Source organism: Scardinius erythrophthalmus (genome assembly GCF_964197995.2).
Source record: "Scardinius erythrophthalmus genome assembly, chromosome: 22".
NCBI classification, from domain to species: Eukaryota; Metazoa; Chordata; class Actinopteri; order Cypriniformes; family Leuciscidae; genus Scardinius; species Scardinius erythrophthalmus.
In genome coordinates this window covers 28859828-28880579 of record NC_138242.1, presented here as the reverse complement: position 1 = coordinate 28880579, position 20752 = coordinate 28859828, and the positions used below count along the sequence as shown (strand labels likewise).

The 20752-nt window shown below is 35.7% G+C and overlaps 2 protein-coding genes across 2 annotated transcripts; both read right to left on the bottom strand.

Moving 5' to 3' along the window:
- Positions 1–2145: 2145 nt before the first annotated feature.
- Positions 2146–7106, bottom strand: arf2b (ARF GTPase 2b). The gene is made up of 5 exons (XM_081352700.1): positions 6995–7106; positions 6029–6184; positions 5674–5784; positions 5407–5531; positions 2146–3195 (listed from the first exon to the last, which is right to left on the bottom strand). Exons 2-5 carry the CDS (start codon positions 6174–6176, stop codon positions 3034–3036), a joined length of 546 nt encoding a protein of 181 aa, XP_081208826.1. The 5' UTR covers positions 6177–6184; positions 6995–7106; the 3' UTR covers positions 2146–3033.
- Positions 6995–20693, bottom strand: map3k14b (mitogen-activated protein kinase kinase kinase 14b). The gene is made up of 15 exons (XM_081352699.1): positions 20554–20693; positions 19373–19561; positions 18578–18647; positions 17356–18490; positions 16120–16254; positions 15617–15746; positions 15414–15542; positions 15231–15335; positions 14955–15118; positions 12893–13043; positions 10840–11565; positions 8308–8399; positions 8110–8224; positions 7926–8032; positions 6995–7785 (listed from the first exon to the last, which is right to left on the bottom strand). The coding sequence occupies exons 2-15, from the start codon at positions 19548–19550 to the stop codon at positions 7582–7584; spliced, it is 3441 nt and encodes a 1146-aa protein (XP_081208825.1). The 5' UTR covers positions 19551–19561; positions 20554–20693; the 3' UTR covers positions 6995–7581.
- Between the last annotated feature and the right edge of the window lie 59 nt (positions 20694–20752).

The following is a 20752-nucleotide window of genomic DNA, read 5'->3' as shown; positions in this document are numbered from 1 at the left end:
TCATTTGTAACAGGGTGCTTCAACTTGATTCTAGTCATTTCCTTTTAGATTTTTTTTTTTTTTTTAAAGAGAGAGTTCACCCAAAATGATCATTCTGTCATCATTTACTCACCTTCCAAACCTGTATACAGGGCCTAAAACTAACTTTTTGCCACACCTGCTAATGGCCAGTGACTTAAAGGGATAATAATTCACCTAAAAATTAAGTCTGTCATAATTTATTCCTTATGTTGTTCCAAACCTTTATGACTTTTTCTTCTGTTGAACACAAAAGAAAATATTTTGAAGAATGTTGGTAACCAGAGAGTTGACCGTAGCCATTCCCCCATTATGAAATTATGATGAGGTATATATTTGACAGCTACTCAGTTTCTAAATATTTACTTGGAGATTAGGGAACCATTGAAATACATATATTTTTTTTAAAAACATAATGGTAAAAACATGGATAGCAGCAGGAATGGCTGCTATCACTTTAAGAACGAATGCACAGATCTAATACACTGATACTGACACACACATTTCGTTTATTGTTTACGTTCACTTAGACATAACCTACTATGTTTACTAGGATACGCACTTTTATTCTTTACATTATTTTGTGTGAATTTGTCCTCGTGCAAGACGACGTGAAACAGAGCTCAGTTTAGTTTAGCTTTATGGGCACGCGCAGACAAAACTTTCAGCGCGCGAGTAACGAAATGAGCTTTATTGTATGGAAACAAAATTAAACATTCTTTAAAATATCTTCTGTGTTCGACGAAATAAAGTCATACATGTTTGGAACGACATGAGGGTGTTTAAATTATAAGATAATTATCATTTTGAGTGAACTAGCCTATCCCTTGAAAATTGTCCTTTAGTCAAATTAACAATAGTTATATTAAATGATGTCTGTCATCTACTGAAATTAGAAGAAAACATCTCTAACATAACGCCATAAACGTGTTCAGTGACGCACCTTGGCCCACATTAAGTGCCATGTCATAGGAAAGTTGAATCATTGAGCAATCATTTCAAATAAAAAAATGAATATAGGAAAAAATTACTCATTACAATTCCATTCCAAACCAGCCAGGAAAATATTTTAAATGCAGAATATGTAATTATTTATAATAATATGTAGTCAACATATTTCTATACCTGGATAGATTAGTTGACGAAATTATTTTTACCTGTCATGAAGAAAATTAAATACAAAATAATAATACTGTGCAAAACCTGTTTTATCATAAATAAATTCTTACCTTTCATATGGGCAGCTTCATCATGAGCTCTTTCTAAATATGTGTCATAAAAATAATTCAGTTTACAAAATAAAAGGACAACAAATTAATCGAGCTGTTATAAAAACAAAATCCTCTTAGAGAAATGTATCATGGTAACCATATTTCCCAGCAAATTACTACAGCTATTGTTACTATTAATTTAATATGGGTCTCATTTAAACAATATAAGAAGCTCTCGAATTCTGTCTAGCCATTTAGATGGTTGTGGCTAATGTCAAGCACAACTTTAATAATTGCATTAAGTATTTGGGTAACCATGGTACATTTTTCAATAACTATTTTTAACATTAATAATAATAATAATAATAAGAAATGAAATCAGCAGAATGATTTCTGAAGGATCATGTGACACTGAATCCTGGAGTAATGATGCTGAAAATTCAGCTTTAAACACAGGAATAAATTACATTTTAAAATATATTCAATTAGAAAACAGTTATTCTAAATTGTAATAATATTTCACAATATTACTGTTTTTTTTTTATCAAATAAACAGTCGTGGTGGGCATAAGAAACTTCTTTCAAACTCTGTAACATTATAAATGATTTCTTTACTAAAAAAAAATCTATTCTTTCTCACTGACCCCAAACTTTTGAAAGGTTATGTACCTTGTTATAATGCTGCAAAGCTATTAAAATAATCATTACAATAAATGTTTAGCTAAATTCTAGCTGTCTGTCTGTGGTTAGCTAATAAAAGATTAAACAAATTGGTGGACACCATTATTGTAGACCCTAGATTTAGAAGAAACCTCTGACCTACAAAACACTGGATACTAAAATTTAGTCTGAAACCTGACGTCTTTACACCACACAAGAGTCACCAGGATGCACGTAATAAACATAACAAAGCATATAATATATGATGTTTTTTTTAATTCAAATCAAATCCAACAATTTGGTGGTAGGGGGAATGTTCAGCAGTCTATGATTGTGCTCGGTTTTGAGTGGCGGCTGGAAACAGGTAGTGTACAGTAGGAAACCAGAGATCTGCCCACAACTCCACTACCCACATTCGGACACATTCACAAATTAAAACATGGACCTGAAGAGCCGAAAATAAAACAAGCCTGATTTTCAAATGACTCGAAAAGAACGATCAAGGACGGTGGTGGGGGAATCTGAGCGAATCGATCCTCACCTGATACAGGTTACAATGCATTTTTTCCTAAAGATACAGGGCAGGTTTTTAATCTCATTTAAAAGCTCTATGTCTAAAGTGTACATGTTGTATATCAGCAGGCCTGTAATACTGGCGGAGGAGAGGTTATCTGGTTATCGCAGTGAGCGGTTCGTTACCGACAACCTTGGTTCTTTCTTCGTCATGTGAAAACCACGCGTGGTGCAGTATGGAGCAAAAACAACAAGAGTCGTATTACAGTTTGTGAGGTGAAACGAGAAGAGGAGATGTGTGTGTATAAAAGGCACGCCAGGGGTCATTCCCAAACCAAGCAAACAGACAGAAAAGCCTTCATACACACATGAAACGGTACATTCTTGCTAACGTGCATACTAAAGATAGACGCTTCACTATGCACACACACGCACACACAAACACAGTCTGAATCAGCAATGCCCAAACCTAAACGAATGAGAGGGAGGACGTGGGATACTGAGTTCAGTCAAAGTCTGGGTCAGTACTGTAGCTGTGTGTGTCTCGCTCTCTCATACGCACAAACACACACACACCTACCCATTCACACAACAACAAACACACACACAGATTTGGAGGCTGTAGACTAGCTCATTTCTGATTTTTCAACTGATTGGAGAGCCAGTCCAGCCCCTCGTAGAGCCCGTCTCCACTGGTGGCGCAGGTGGCCTGGATGTACCAGTTACGATGACGGAGGGCGTGAAGGCCTAGTTTATCTGTAATCTCAGCTGCGTTCATGGCGTTGGGAAGGTCCTGTGACGGAGAGGAGACAAATCCAATCAGAGATTCAAAGCCCACCTCACAACAGATGTGTCAATCATCTCAAATCAACATGAAATGGCTTTCACAACCTATTAGACCTGCGTAATGTGACATTTTCAGAAGACTGTGAAAAGCAGCCCCACATATTTTGTGACTTTTTTTAATTTAAACCTCAAAACCCCAAGCATTAATATTCATGATGATTTTTTTTCATGAAGAAGCCATTTTATAATTTTGACAAACGTAGCTAAATTGCCTTGCTAGGCATTTAGGGTGCAAAATTCAATCTCTTTTTTTTGTAAACACCAAGTATCCACAATTCAGCGCACAAATGTATTTGTAAATAATACAGTTAAAGCCAAAGGTGATGTCCAGCCTAGGAAAATGTACATCTTCACCCTTTATTTAAATATTATAAAAAAAATGTGTTAAAGAATTTGTAAGCATATTGTGTAGTTGTGCTTTGAGTCAATGGTTATTAATTTGTGATAACACAATGAAACATGCCAAATTGTGCAAAAATAATTTTTGGCCAGACTATCGTACAAAGAAATTATGAACATGCAAAAACAAGAGAGAACCAACAAAATATTAATAACTGATTATGTTGTTGTCAATGTAGGTATGCTTTTTCCTGTGAGCTTTTGGTTTTTCTATGCATTTGATAATACTTTTTTTTTTTTTTTTTTGTAAAAAGTATAATATAGTAAAATAAAACCTGTAGCTGTATTTTGACTATTGCCAAATAATTTTGTCAGATAAATACCTGTTCTTCCCTCATATATAAATATCGGTAACACTTTATAATAAGGTTTCATTTGTTAACATTAGGTAACTACATCAGTTAACATGAACTAACAAAGAAAAATATTTCTAAAGCATTTATTAATCTCAACATTTCATAAAACATAATTAAAATCAAAAATTGTATCTGTTAACATTAATTAACCCCTTACCTGGCAGGGATCACTGGTGATCCTAGATTATTTTAGTTCAAAATATGTTTGAGCTTATATATCTCAATATTAATAACAGTCTGGTTAAATTTGAGTCTTGAACTATAAACTCTCAAGGGTTGGCTTTCTAAATGTATGTGTGTTATGTTTCTATTCAGAATTACTTATGAGCAGTAACCTTTTTATTTTGGGCATTTCATGTATGCAGCACTTGCCAAAATTGGGGGTGATGAGCAAGGGGTTAATGAACTAACAATGAACAGTTGTATTTTTATTAATTAATGTTAACAAAGATTAATAAGTACTGGAACAAAATATTGCTCATTGCTAGTTAACACATTAACTAACTTTAACTAATGGAACCTTTTGTAAAGTGTTACTAAAATATAAAAAAATATAAAATATTTTCCTCGTATTTTGATCGAAATTGTATTTTAAAAACAATCATCCCCTCCAGACATCACTTTTGGCCACCAGCAAGGATACAGTCATGGAAAATATAAATACTGTTAAAAAAAATATAGCATATTCTAAATATAATATAATAATCTCTTCATAAAAAAAAGATAAAAAAACGTTACATCAATGAAACACTAATGATGATGAAACAGCTCAGAAAACACCTGTCACATTTTGTATCATTCACTGAAAACTATAGAAAAGAGTTTCACCCCTATTGCACTGCTCAAAAATGGTCAAAAATATACATATGAAACTAGATCACTAGATGTATAGAAATAAAAAAGTATTAGATGTCAAATACTTAAATTATACGATAAATTTGTTCCAAAAGTGTTAAGAATTGTATCATGTGTTTATTTATTTTTTTACCCATATTTAGTTTAAGTTAGGTATTGTTTAATTTGCTATTATATTTAATTGCGTTATACAAATGTACTCTGAGGGTTAACATGTTTTTAATGTAGTTTGGATTGTATTTACAACATTTTTTAAGATGAGAACATCATGCAACCTGCCTATATTGGCATCTGCCCAAATTGACAAGCTTCTGAATTTGACCAGTTGAATTTGTGCCAAAATTCTGTAGCGTTTGATTGCACAATGCTTTTGATGCCAACAACAAAAAGGGTAGCGTTTTCTTCACTCTTTTAAAGCAGACAAGTCAGTGTATCTCAGCATCATGACTATGCATGACAATATGGGTAGTTGCTTTTATTATTTGCATGTAATATTGTTTCAAAGAGCCCTGGAGAGATGGGCAATACTGCAGATAAGTGATGCTCACCTGTTTGTTTGCAAAAACAAGAAGAACGGCATCACGCAACTCGTCTTCAGCTAACATTCTTGTCAACTCCTCTCTGGCTTCATTAACTCGTTCCCTGTCATTACTATCAACTACGAAGATCAGACCTGCCAACAGGAAAATCAGGAAAATCATTACAATAAAAATGGTTGAACATGATTTTACAACATTGTAAATTCTCAGGCAAATTTGCGTCGGCCCATTTTAACAGCAAAATGCACTCATTTAGATTAATTTTAGCTCTCATACCTTGAGTGTTCTGGAAGTAGTGCCTCCAAAGTGGCCTGATTTTATCTTGGCCACCAACATCCCAAACCGTGAAACTGATATTCTTATACTCTACCGTTTCTACATTAAAACCTGCAGGAGAAAAGGTGAAAAAAATAACTATAAAGCATTACAGACACAAATTCAACACGCATTCAGGAAAACACAGCAGATAATGTGAGTGAAAGTAGCAATGCTAAGATGAGAACAAAAGAGTTCTGTGCAACATGATGCACAAGTCAAGGTCAAACTGTGAGAAAAATGTGAGAAATCAGAACATCAAACACTGCCAAAAACAAATAACAGATGTAAAAACAGATGACGTCTTCAGCCGTACCGATAGTGGGAATGGTGGTTACTATTTCTCCCAGCTTGAGTTTGTAAAGGATGGTGGTTTTACCGGCGGCATCAAGACCAACCATGAGAATTCTCATCTCCTTCTTCCCGAATAAACCCTTAAACAGGTTTGCAAAGACATTCCCCATACTTTACACTGCAAAATTAAGAGATAAACATCTTTTTATTTAAAAAAGAGGTTATACAGAACACAAGATACATTAACTATATGCATTTCAGTGTTTTGGCTTGAATTCAAAAGCTCCATTTTAAAGCAAAACCCTGTAATGTTCATGCAAGGTCTTATGATATACAAACAATCACACATTTGCATAAATGTTCACAGGAAAAAAATCTTGTCTGATAATATACAACACCATTTTAATGAATCAAAGTATACAAGGATAAACAATATCTATCTTGGAAATTGGGATAGACAGTCTCTAGGCTTCAAAGCTATTTCCAATAACACTTCAAAATATTCCTGTTTATTATAAAATATAAAGCACATTTTGTGAATAAATGTCTAATAAAATGGACAAACATAAATTGTGGCAGACTGTCAATGCGTACATATTTAATCTAAAGGTTTATTCAATTACTTTAAGGCTTAAAACTAAGATTAATTTAATATTTAAAATGCATTCTAATTGCGACAACCCCTGTTATAATAGCAGTATAGCTAGCTTCGTCTACACTGTTAACCACTAACAATTTAAAGATGATTTTACAGACAGTTTTAAGTTAAAATACATAATATTTGAGGCGTGTTTTTCTCAAACTGATTTTATGGACCAATCATCTTTAGCAGATTAGCCGACTAGCTACATACAAGATAAGAGCAACCAGCTGGTACTTCAAATTACGAATTTAATCATTTAAAAACGGATTAATATATGACTAATGAGCTTAACGTAATCGTCAATAAATGAATATGTTTATCACGAAGACAGCGAAATAAAATCACCTCTAAACCGGGGCTTCTCGAGCTTTATGTCTCCACTGCTGTAGCGCACCGCTGTCAATGCAAAATGGCGTATGTTGCAACTCAACGCACCGGCTAGACAGGTCCCGCCCACCACATAAAAACGGTCCAATCAGGTAAGCAGAACAATGCAGAATCCCGCCTTCTAGAAGTGAGCTCCAATCAGAAAGACCGACAGATCCGGTTGGATTTGGGAAATGAGGAAGTAAGAACTTCCGATCTATTGTAGTGAGAGTACACGCCTTAGTTCACATTGCATAGCGTTTGTTTTCATAACAATATATGTATTTTATATAAAAGTATTGACTATTTTCTTAAACGGTGTGTATATTTTAATATTGTCTATAACAGAGTGTGTTGTCTTCATAACAACAACTATAAATACAACAAATTTACAATGTACCTGTACAGTTGCGCCAAAATAATTGTATCATTTCACACACTCGGATTGAATTCAATCCAACACAAATGCATGAGTGACAAATAAATTAAGCATCATAATGCTACAAATGAAAACAATGATATGTATATACAACTCCAGTTCTGTTTGTTTGTAGTGGTCGCTTTGGCTAAAGTGCCAATGTTGAGCAGGTGTCTGAATGTTCATCATATTCTTGCATCTCTAATTTTCCATCTCTGACCCTCCAATCCCAACTGGGACTGCCATCAGGAGCAGGGACACACTGCAGCCACATGCCCGATACACACACTTCTGTGTCCTGAGACACCAGCCGCCCATCCAGGGTGGCCAAACTGAAGGTCCTCAAAGATATCTGTGACACAGACATAAATGCAGATTAATGCTCAGTTGTATCAATTAACAAAGAACAAATTGCTCATAAAAACATGATAAATATTACAAAAGACAACTTGTGATGGAATCTTAAACACATACATTACACAAAAATCTCACCTGTTCACTGATACCCACAGCAATGTGACCGATTTTAACCTGTGGCCTCTCTCTAATCTTTAAACTTTCTCCGCTTACGTCTTCCACCCATATATCAACACCAAGACCTGCACACGCACAAATCAATACACACTAAAATGACATACATAAGCACCTAAAAATGCACTCTACTGATGAATCTTACCTTCAAAATAGCAAGAAGGCGTCTGATCAGTTGACACCGACCAATCCACATTGAAGCTTTGATCATCTGCAGTGCTGCAGGAGGAGAAAACCCCTGAGCTAAAATCATCAGAGTCCTTTAAAGCAAGAACATGGGGTTCATTTGATGTTCGGGCACAATAACAATCATTAAACACATTATTATGTCTGCAATGTTTACCTCCTCACTAAGATCTTGCTCAGAGTCACAGCGGCTGGTGCAGGTGAGAGGTTGCAGTCCATGAGAATCAGGTGAACTTGGGCTTTTTTGTTCTGTGGAGAACAAAAGAGAACTCATCAACATTGCATTGAAAGTGCTTGAGATTCACTTTGAATCAGAACATTTGTGCTACATATGTTGTTGCAGTGTGTTTGAGGCAAAGATACGCTCCAAAGGTGTATAAAGCACAAGCAAAATCTTGGGAATCAGATGAAAATTAAGAACCTATTCAAGGAACTAACCCCAAACCTACTCTTTTCCTTATCCTTAAAATCATATTGGTACAGTATACTGAAAAAAACTATCAATTTTCACTCAGAAATTACTAGTAAATTTAAAAAAAAAAACAAAGAAACGGCAAGAAACATATTGCATGACCTGGAGAAACAGTATTTTCTTGTAAAACAAACTCCAATAATTTTTGTTTTACTTACAACTTTAAAGAAAAAATACTGTAATAGTGTATTTTTACAGTGTAGATGGAAATGTTGAACAGTAAGAATAAAGTTTCTACAGTGATGCCATAAAATAATAATTTTAGGTTGCTTAAAAGAAACTTTCAGTGAACAGTTCTTAAAATAACCATTATTTTCTTTACATTTTAATAATCTAAAGAACCTTTTTCCTCTATAAATAACCTTTTGTTGAATTCAAAAGTTCCATGAATGTTAAAGGTTCTTTATGGAACCATAGATGCCAATTAATAACTTTTATATTTAAGAGTATATGTTGATCAAGGATGTTGATCCATGAACTTATCTATCCGATATGGCACACTAATGAGTTACTTAGATGATTTAATGTTATTTATGCAAGTAGGATATGTTCACAGATCAAAATTCCTTTCACCAATCAGTGACTTAGGATCTTAGGGGTAAAGGTTACTGTTCAGGTGTGGACACATCAGCAAAAACAGGTCCATTGTCCATTGTCAATGGCATAGCAATGCAAAAAACACAGAAGTCACTTTCAAACCAAGCAGCTTTTGGTTGGTAAGCACAGTGAATTCACATGACCAACTTGAACATGAGGAGGGGAAACTTTGATGGCGCAGATTCCTATTGGAATGACTGGTTTTTGCCTGCGATATTTAGCAGAACAATGGTAAATGTGACCAACTTTGGAATTACGTGTTTTATGGAGAACAGGGGCCGGTTTCACAAAGATAGACTTTGACTATGGCTTAGATATAGTAGATAGTCAGACTTCAGATAGACATCTAAATCAGACCGTTGCACAAAGCACTTAAGACTCTGACTATCTTAAGTAGGACTACACTGCAATGCATTCTGGGTAAATTAAGACACTTTTCAAAACAAAAAACATGGCGGGTCGAGTAAGCGCATCCAGTGCAGTTTACCCCAGCGGAAAATATGTGTTTGTTGGAGGAGTATAACAGTTACAAGGACATTTTACTTGGGAAATTTAGCAGAGAATGTAGTAACAAGAAGAAATGTTTAAATTATGTGCCATTTTCCCTTTTCTTTTGTCTGTAATGTAACTGATTGTTACTGTTGGTTGCCAAAGTAACAGAGTCTTAGACCTAAGTTAGCCTGGGGGTAAGGTGTCTAATTCTTTTGGTCTAAATTAAGTCAGTCTTTATTTTTGTGAAATAGTCTAACTTGCATTAGACTAGAAGCACATTTTAGACTTGTCTAACACTATAGACCGGTCTAAAATAAACCGGCCCCAGAAGCTTTAAAAGGAAAGACACTTAAAGTCACTATTTTCTAAATGCATGTTATTGATCTGATTGTGAACAATTCTTCTATGCATATTTTTTTATTTTTTTTATTTTGGACCTTCAAAATGTTATTACTTGATCTTCTGGTGTAACAACAGGCTTTGGTGACGTGTGCCAGACTTTTCCAATCATTTAGTTTCACTGCGGCTTTCAAACCAAGAACGTTAACTATAAAGATAGCTATAACGATAACTATATTAGCGTCCACACCAGCGGACAATATCATTGTTTATTCTTAGAGTGCGCTGCAGCTTTAAATGCTCAAGCACTTGAAAGCAGGATGGATTCTGATTGGTTGTTGTCAATGTTTTTATCGTTCATCAGCTGTAGAATCGTCCAATGTCGTTACCATTATAGTTGTGGTGTGTACTCTGCTATTCTTTTAAATTTAGTACGATTTTAAAACTATATCTTTAACATTACAGTTATTGACCTTGGTGTGATGGGCCTTTAAAATATAGTGCAAAAGTCGTTTGCACTACTACTTTTTATCATTTTTGGAGCTTGACAGCCCCTGCTCATATTCACTGTACGGCAGCATTAAGCCTCTTTTTTTGTTCCAAATAAGAAACTCATACATGTTTGGATCAACATGAGGGTGAGTAAATGATGACAGAAATGTGAACTGTCCCTTTAAAAGGCAAACAACTGAAACAAAAGTTTTATAATAGTACAGAATTGACTCTATAAAAGTATGTACAAACTGGAAACAATGAATCAAATCAAGCTCACACACAACCAGCACTCACCACTCTTCCTCAGCATGACCGACTCCTCTTCAGACTCAGAGTAGCTGTCTTCGCTAAGCAGTTGAGCTTCTTTCGGGCGATAAAGTGTCTGGAGCTGTAGGAACGGTTCCCACTCTTGTGCGCAATCGCTTCCCAGCTCTCGAAGACTCTCTAAATCACTCTCCACCTCTTCATCATCCACAAAGCTTCGGATCTCTCCATCCCAGCTCTCTGTCTCCTCTAAAAGACTTCTGTCAAATTCTCCACATCCTCTAATTACAACTCTCTTTTCCATGAAATGATCAGTTTTGCTTTCTTCAGGATCTGTTTGTTTCTCTGTCAGATTTTTGTTAATCTGTGATGCATCTTTATCACAAATCTCTTCATCAGACTCAAGTTCTCTGTCATCGTCTGAATAGTTTTGTTCCTCCTCCCCCCAGTATCTGTCCATCCAGCTTCTCGTCTTGTCTCTTGTTAGTTTGTTCATTTCTGCATCCTCATCCCACTGGCTTTCCTCCGAGTCAGAATCATCCTCGTCTTGTGCCGTCTGTCTCCATGTGCTCACCCAGTGGATTGTGGGTGCTGAGAGGTCTTCTGGGAAGCTAGAAGGCCTTGTTGTCATGGGAGATTCAGGAGTTTTCGGGATGGATGGGACAGAAGACTCATGCAAGCTGACATTCAGACAGTCTTTGAACGGAGGGGCTGAATGTTGTTCGGATGATTCTCCAGGCCCAGAGATCCCACATACTAAATGTGCAGAAAATAAAGGGCTTAATGTACAACTGTTCTCTACGTTTGGTGTTGGTAAGATGGTAATATTTTTAAATTAATACTTTTATTCAGCAAGGACACATTCAATTGATCAAAAGTGACAGTAAAGACATTTATAACGTTACAAACAATTTCTATATCAAATAAATGCTGTTCTTTTGAACTTTCTATTTATCAAAGAATCCTGAAAAAATGCATCCGAGTTTACACAAAAATATTAAGCAGCACAACTGTTTTCAAGATTGATAATAAATGTTTCTTGAGCAGCAAATCAGCATTCCTGAAGGATCATGTGACACTGAAGACTGGAGTAATGATGCTGAAAATTCAGCTTTGATCACAGGAATAAGTTACATTTTAAAGGTGCATTGTGTAATATTTAGGAGGATCTGTAGACAGAAATGCAATATAGTATACATAACTATGTTTTCAGTGGTGTATAAAGACCTTACTTAATGAACCGGTATGTTTTTATTACCTTAGAATGAGCCATTTCTATCTACATACACCACAGGTCCCCTTACATTGAAATGCGCCATTTTGTGCCGACATGTTTCTACAGTGGCCCTAAACGGACAAACACGTTTCGCCACTATGTCGTTCTTCATGCAAAGAAGCTAGCTAAAATCATCGAATGAAACACTGACACAATGATGAACAAGTAACAATAATATTCGCATTAACATTGTTTTACTGAATAATAAAGTAAACATAATTTCTTAATTTATCTTTGTAAAGAAACCTCATTGCTTAACTGGCTACTCTCTGCTGTCTCAGATGACGACTTCTGTCGAGATGGTCCTCAATGCAGTACAAAAGATCCGGGGGGAGGAGTCGGATCCAGATCCAACTCCTCCCACCTTACATACCTAAACCTACCCAACTCCACACCCTGATCCCTAGACCCACCCCTAAACCTACCAATCTCCTCCCCTTATATGAGATCCTACTCCTCCCCCCAGATCTTTTGTACTGCATTGAGGTGCTACTGCTTCTGTCGGCCACCTGACTTTTGATGGTTGCAATTTGTAACCTCACCACTAGATGCCGCTAAAAATCACACACTGCACCTTTAAGGTATATTCAAATAAAAAAGTTATTTTAAATTAGAATATTTCACAGTATCACTGTTGTTACTGTATTTTTGATCAAATAAATTCAGCCTTGGTGAGCATAAGAAACTTATTTTATAAACATTAAGAAAATCTTTCCAACCACACAATTTTGAACAGTAGTGCACGTTAGTAGGTTGACATGACATATTTATATTATACATATTCCATCACCATAAAACATTTTGAACCTGTTCTGAGTGCTTTAACAGTTTTGTGCAGCAGTTGGGATGCCGAGTGTCTCTCTCCCGGCTCCTTAACCAGTCCCCCTCTGATGACATCACAGGTCAGGGGGTCACAGTCAGGTGGAATCTCACATAAAGGAGGGGGCTCACTGACGATCTGATAACCATAGCACATCAACATAGTTACACAGACAGCATGTCAAAACATTAAAAGTCAAGAAAACACACAGACATTACTCATGTATATATTGCACTGGTCAATTTGAGTTTTGACTGAATTTATGTTTATCATAATCCTCGATCTAAATCTTATGCTTAAATGTGTGAATTTGAAATTTGGTTAAAACTGTGGATGCACTGATAATAAAACTTTCATGTTATGAATACAATCAATAGTCAATAAATAATCAATAATCAATAAATATCATATATCGTTTTGTTGGGTTTTTTTGGCCAAAATGTATTTCACATAAACGTTGTAAACATTGCAGCTTTTTCAAATTGAAATTTGTTTTCGTGCCAAAATATATTTTTGCAAACATATTTTAAAATATGTTAGTTTTAAATATAAAATAAAAACATCTGAAAAAATACATACATACAATATATACACAAATTTGGACAGAATTTTAGTTATAATATTTGTTTGTTTTTAATCTTAAACATATTTTGATCCAAATCTTATGTTTAAATGTGTGAAATTAGGTTTGTGCGTTTCTGTACATATACATATATACACACACACACATAATATATATTATATTATATTATATTATATTATATATATATATATATATACACTCACCTAAAGGATTATTAGGAATTGATTCAACAAGGTGCTGAAAGCATTCTTTAGAAATGTTGGCCCATATTGATAGGATAGCATCTTGCAGTTGATGGAGATTTGTGGGATGCACATCCAGGGCACGAAGCTCCCGTTCCACCACATCCCAAAGATGCTCTATTGGGTTGAGATCTGGTGACTGTGGGGGCCATTTTAGTACAGTGAACTCATTGTCATGTTCAAGAAACCAATTTGAAATGATTCGAGCTTTGTGACATGGTGCATTATCCTGCTGGAAGTAGCCATCAGAGGATGGGTACATGGTGGTCATAAAGGGATGGACATGGTCAGAACAGTCTCAACAGAAATCGAGACTCATCAGACCAGGCAACATTTTTCCAGTCTTCAACTGTCCAATTTTGGTGAGCTTGTGCAAATTGTAGCCTCTTTTTCCTATTTGTAGTGGAGATGAGTGGTACCCGGTGGGGTCTTCTGCTGTTGTAGCCCATCCGCCTCAAGGTTGTGCGTGTTGTGGCTTCACAAATGCTTTGCTGCATACCTCGGTTGTAACGAGTGGTTATTTCAGTCAAAGTTGCTCTTCTATCAGCTTGAATCAGTCGGCCCATTCTCCTCTGACCTCTAGCATCAACAAGGCACTTTCGCCCACAGGACTGCCGCATACTGGATGTTTTTCCCTTTTCACACCATTCTTTGTAAACCCTAGAAATGGTTGTGCGTGAAAATCCCAGTAACTGAGCAGATTGTGAAATACTCAGACCGGCCCGTCTGGCACCAACAACCACGCCACGCTCAAAATTGCTTAAATCACCTTTCTTTCCCATTCTGACATTCAGTTTGGAGTTCAGGAGATTGTCTTGACCAGGACCACACCCCTAAATGCATTGAAGCAACTGCCATGTGATTGGTTGATTAGATAATTGCATTAATGAGAAATTGAACAGGTGTTCCTAATAATCCTTTAGGTGAGTGTATGTATATATATATATATATATATATATATATATATATATATATATATATATATATATATATATATATATATATATAAAATTCATATTTATGTGTTAATATAATGTTAATAAATAATATGTATGTAGTAAGTACATATGTTATTTTTTTGTTTTGGTGACTTTACTATTATTCTAAAATGTAGAAAATGGTCATAATTAAGAATAAGGAGGTGTGTTACTTTTGACTGGTATAGTCTAATTAGGTGACTTGCTTTCTAGGCACCACACACACACACACACACACACACTTCACCTTCAGATAGAGTGGATGCGGATAGTATCGTGTCCAGGGCTGATGTCCACTGAGCATGTGCAGTAACATACAGCAGCTGCTCCAGACGTCAGCTTTAGCAGAGCGAGGGTCGCCCCTCGCCACCTCTGGAGGCATGTGAGACTCAGTGCCACGCAGAATGTTTCCTGCACACACCACACACACTATATCTATAATTCTTTATCAGTAGGCATGGATGCATGCTGGTGTGTGTGTGTGTGTGTGTGTGTGTGTGTGTGTGTGTGTGTGTGTAGTCACCTCTGAAGGTTTTGATGCTGTATCCGCCCTGATTGAGTGTCTCAGAGAGCCCGAAATCACACAGAAAACACCGTCTGCCATCCTCAGACAGCAACACGTTGTCAACTACATACATGAATGATATCAGTGCACCAATCTGTGATTTTTTTACTGAAAATCCATAACCATGACCGTGCCACAAACCTTTCACATCAAGGTGTACGACGCGTCTGCTGTGCAGGTGTTCGAGAGCCTGCAGGACCTGAGCATGATAATACAGAGCCAGTTCTTCAGAGAGACGACCCCTCACTCTCAGCAGCTGAGCTAAAGAACCTAGAGAGAGAATTGATTGGCTCATATATGACTTGACTTGCTTTTTAGAGGCTCTCACTGGTTAAAGTGCTCACCTCTTTTCAGGTCCATGAAGAGAATCACATTGGGTCCTTCTCTCACGGCTCCATACAGCTGGAGGACACGAGGAGACTCCATCCTGCTCCATGTTTCTACTTCCTCCCACCTAAAACTACAAAGGGGAATCTTCACAAGAGAGCAATGCATTGGATCAGTAAGGAAATAAATCACAGAGAGTCACAGGAAATGGTTCATACAAACAACTTGGTCCAAAAATAGAGCATGCAATCAAGAATATTCAGAGATATGAACTTGAACTCTTAAAAATAAAGGTTCAAAAGGGGATTTTCACAGAAATGCCATAGAAAAATCATCTTTGGTTCCCCAGAGATCCTTCCAGTGAACAGTCCTATAAAGAACCATTATTTCTTAGCTTGAAGAACAGTGGAAAATTCTAAAGGTTCTTCATGGAGCCATCAATGCTAATTATTCTTAAATCAATGCTTAAAGTAACCTTTAAGAGTGTATTTTAATATGTGAGGCAGGAATGGATATTTACCCTCTTGGCGGCACATGTAAATCCTGTCTGTTTGTCCCGAATGCTGAAGACGTCTCCATAAGACCCGTTCTGAATGTGGCGGAGAAGTGAGTATTCACGACCCTCTCGATATTCTGCGTTTTTCACCTGGAGGAACTAAGAAATAATGAGCATTATGAAAACTGCTGTAAATAACTGTATGACTGTATGTCATATGACTGTACTCTATGAGTTGCTGCTGAAAAATATGAATAATGAAATGTATGAATAAAAAGTTTATCTTATTGATCAAAATTATCAGAATTGTATTGTTTTGAAATTGCTAAAAATGGTCAAAGAATGTGGGAGGAACTGATAATAAAATATTCACGTTATGAATGATAAATGGACGATATTAAAATTATTTTATATATATATATATATATATATATATATATATATATATATATATATATATATATATATATATATATATATATATATATATATATAAACATACACATATATAATTAGATGTAATACTTTTTTTTAACAAAATGGGTAAGAAAATACATTTCCAGTCCTAAAATACACTGAGTAAATGCAATATGTTTTTTGTAAATATATTTTGGACAATATGCATATATTTAGATCAACAATAAATAAAAATTTGCCACAAAATATTAGGAAATATAACTAAAACATATTGAAAATATATTTATGTAAATTATGTCATTTATGTATATTAGCAATATATTACGGCTGTCAAAGCGATTAATCGCATCTAACAAAAGTTTGTGATTATATAATATATGCACATATTATATACTTAAATCAATACATGGCAATTACTCGCATCTAACATACGTTTGTTTATATGTGTGTATGTGTGTGTAAACAAACTTTTATGTTAGATGCGATTAACTGCGATAATTTTATTTGACAGCACTACAATATATTTCTTGTATAGTTTGAAATATGCATAAAAAATATCTGGATTTTTTATTCTTTTTTGCTTTGATTGTCTAAATAAAAAAAACAAATTAAAAATTAACTAAGTGAGTTTCATATGGCAAATACCTAAATGAGAATGGACAATCTAATATATAATATCAGGAAATACCTTATTATTTTGCCCACTTTTTGTACATATACAGTATATATATATATATATATATATATATATATATATATATATATATATATATATATATATATATATATTCACATTTGTATCAAGTCTGTTGTCAAGCTGCGTTTATGTCTTTAGTCACACACCTGCTTAGGGTGGAACAGAAACCCCTCGTTTACATTCACTTTCTCTGTGTCTTTCTCCTGTGTTACTTCTTTAACCATTTTACCGAAAAATTCAGAGAAATGCCAACGGTCTGTTTGAGTCACAGCGCCCCAGAGTTCACCCGTTTCCAGTTTAGAGCAAAACCTTGAAATGGAAGACTCTGAATTGCTCTCTGTGTCTCTGCACATGTCTTTAAAAGCACCTAGAGCATCAAAACAACCTGGCAAAAACACTTCAGGGCATCCGTCTGGGAATCTTATGTCACCAAGACCCTCTAAATCACAGCTGTCTGAATCTGAGCTGCTTGTTTGTACGTCTGTGTTACAGTCTGTGGTGTAGCGTGAACTCTCAGAGCCGTAGCTCGATCTAGATGAAGCTGAACCCCACTCCGCCTCGATTAGACTGTAACGGTGGTCGGTTTCTGTGCTGTCAGCTCTCCTATCCCAGTCCGTGTAAATACAAGTCGAATTGAAGTCAAATTCATCTATGAAAGACCCAAAACAATCAGCTTTCAACCTGGAAGTATAGTAGGAATATCCAGAACCTGCTGTAGCTTCTATACTGCAACCAGGCACGTTACTTGAGACGTACAAATCACAATCCGAGTCTTCAGATTCTTTGTCAAAGCCGTTCCAGACAGATACAGGGTCTTGTTCATTGCATATATCAGTTTTGACAAGGGTATTGGGAGTATTACAGTCAACTGGAGTAGTGTAACAAGAAGAGTCGCATCCCTTGATGCTCTCAGCGTAAATATACTCAAACTCAGAGTCGAAGTTTGGTTCCACACCACCAGATATCGAGCTGCGAGACTCAACGGTAGAAGGTGAGTCAACTTCCAGCTTGTGAAGACGTAAACGGGAAACACCTACATCTTGAGGACATTCCCACATATGGAAATCTGGAGTTTGAGAGATCTGACAAGTTTGGGATAAACGCTCCGGTGTTGAGAAGCTCTTGTGGTCAGAATCGACAGGAGCATTTCTTCTCATTCTCTCTTTTCTACATGTTTCCTTTCTTTTCTTCATGTCTTCAATCTCAGTTCTGTGTTTCCTGAGATGTTTCCTGAAGCAGCGGGATGTAGCTTTCTCCTCTCTCTCACTTGAGTCATCTGACCTTTGAATGACCACAGAAAACATCCCAGTTAAATCAATCAATGGAACCATAAACCTGTAATTTAATTGGAAGTCACATTGTGCAAACCTGTTGCTGATGCACGACTGGATATTGTTGTCTTCTGTACTTGTAAAGTCAGACGTTTGATATTCCTCACCTGTAAATACATGTAAACATATGTGATGAACAACAACAACTTCCCATCCAAATCAACCTCTAAAGTGAACCATCTCATAAAAACAAAAACTAAATCATTCTCATTAACTGAAATTAAGCTAAAATTAAATATTAGAAGAAAAACTTGAATTAAATTTTGAAATGTTTTCGACAACTTACTGAAATAAAATAAGTTTAAGTACTAAAATTAATACAACTAAAAAATGGGAATAAAAAAAAAATTCAAGTGAAATAGAAGTAGCTACAAGAACTAAAAACAAATAAAAAGGACAAAAGTACATGACAAAATTAATAAAACTTAAAATAAAATGAACACTAAAAATATAAAAATAAAAGTTAATTCAAAATATTATTAAATACTAAAATAGTACATAAATGATACTAAAATAACACGGAAAATAATCATTTAACAGTTTAAATGATTAAACTTGGGGGGAATGGTGAAGGAGGATCGTTTTGACAACCTTGTCGTCTGTGGAAATGTAGGCTACCCTCAGTCTGAGAATGAGACAATGAGTACAAATGCGGTCGAAACCGAGACAAAATCTTAAAAAAACAACACCTGTACTCGAGTACTACAACACTAGCCTAGATGGTTCTTGGAAGAAAGTTTATTTCTAAGAATATAAGCTTCCGTTCTGTCTAAAAAATGTTTGACATCCGCTCTTGAACCCATTAACCTTTAAAGTGACTGTCCTCTCTCACCCTTCGGCATGAAGTTTGATATTCTAGTGTCTTCAACACACACTGTCTGAGGCTCCTTTAAGGCTCTTGGCTGAAGATCAGACTCGTCTCCACACTCTGTGCCTGACGTCGAGGTCCCTTCATCCAGATAAAGCACTTCTGTAAGCATACTTGAGCGAGACATGCTCGGTATGGCCATTCCTCTGTCGCCTCAACAAAAAAAAAAAGAAAATGCAAAAAATAAAGTAACTTAAGGAAGATAACTGCCCTGGGGCAGTTTTTTACCATCACTTTCTTCACACTTCCTGATATCCAAACACTCTCTCAGAGCGAGTGTTCATTGGAGAGCAGTTGCTGAGGTGTATTAATAGCATTGACATTTTGGCACGTTTGAAGTCTCGCTTCCCTTCAGCTGTCCCAGTCTCTCCCTTTCACACTTTCTCACACCGGATCATTTATCAACATTCCAACATTCTTGCAATTTATGTCAGTATCTTTACCATCTCCATTGAATTCTTAATTTCCACTTAGTGTTTGATGCATAGTCAAACTTTCATCCAGTGATTTAGCTCATTCGATTCCTCAACATAATCACACATGCGCAGAATGCCTTCATTACGTACATGGCATTCACACCTATCAGCTCCATAATTAACACACATAACCAGGAGAGTTATACAAAAATAACAAGAGACACTACTGTTTAAAAGTTTGGGGTGAGTTATGATTATTTTCATACTTATTCAGCAAGAGCACACTAAACAGATTTACATTTAAACTTTCTATTAATCAAAGAATCCTGAAAAAAATGCATTAAAAAAATATGAAGCAGCACAACTATTTTCAACAATAAAAAAATGTTTTTTTTTTTTGTCATATCAGCATATTAGAATGATTTATGAAGTATCATGTGACACTGAAGACTGGAGTAATGCTGCTGAAAATGTAGCTTTGCATCACAGGAATACATTACATTTTACAATATATTGTAATAGAAAACAGTTATTTTGAATTGTAATAATAATTCACAATATTTCTCCAAACTTTTGAAAGGTCCAGCACATCCATTTTGATGTAGCGGTGATCTATTTTTACAAACTCACTTGCTTAATTTCAGCTTACACCAGTATACTAAAGTTGTTCCGGTCAGGTGTTGTGTAAGTTCTCTAGCTGTGACACACACAAAAAAAATGTCAACATACCAGAAGAATCAGCCAGGACAGGGTTCTGGAAATCTTGTTTTCTTCCTTCGCCAAACACACTTGGCCAATGAATGTTGTTTTCAGCTCTTGTATGGCTTCAGTTGAATGGTAACAGTGTTTAAGCCGGTCTGAGTGAGACCCCAAACACACGCAGAACGCAAGCTGTGAAACATGAGTCCATCAAGCAACAGCTATTTGG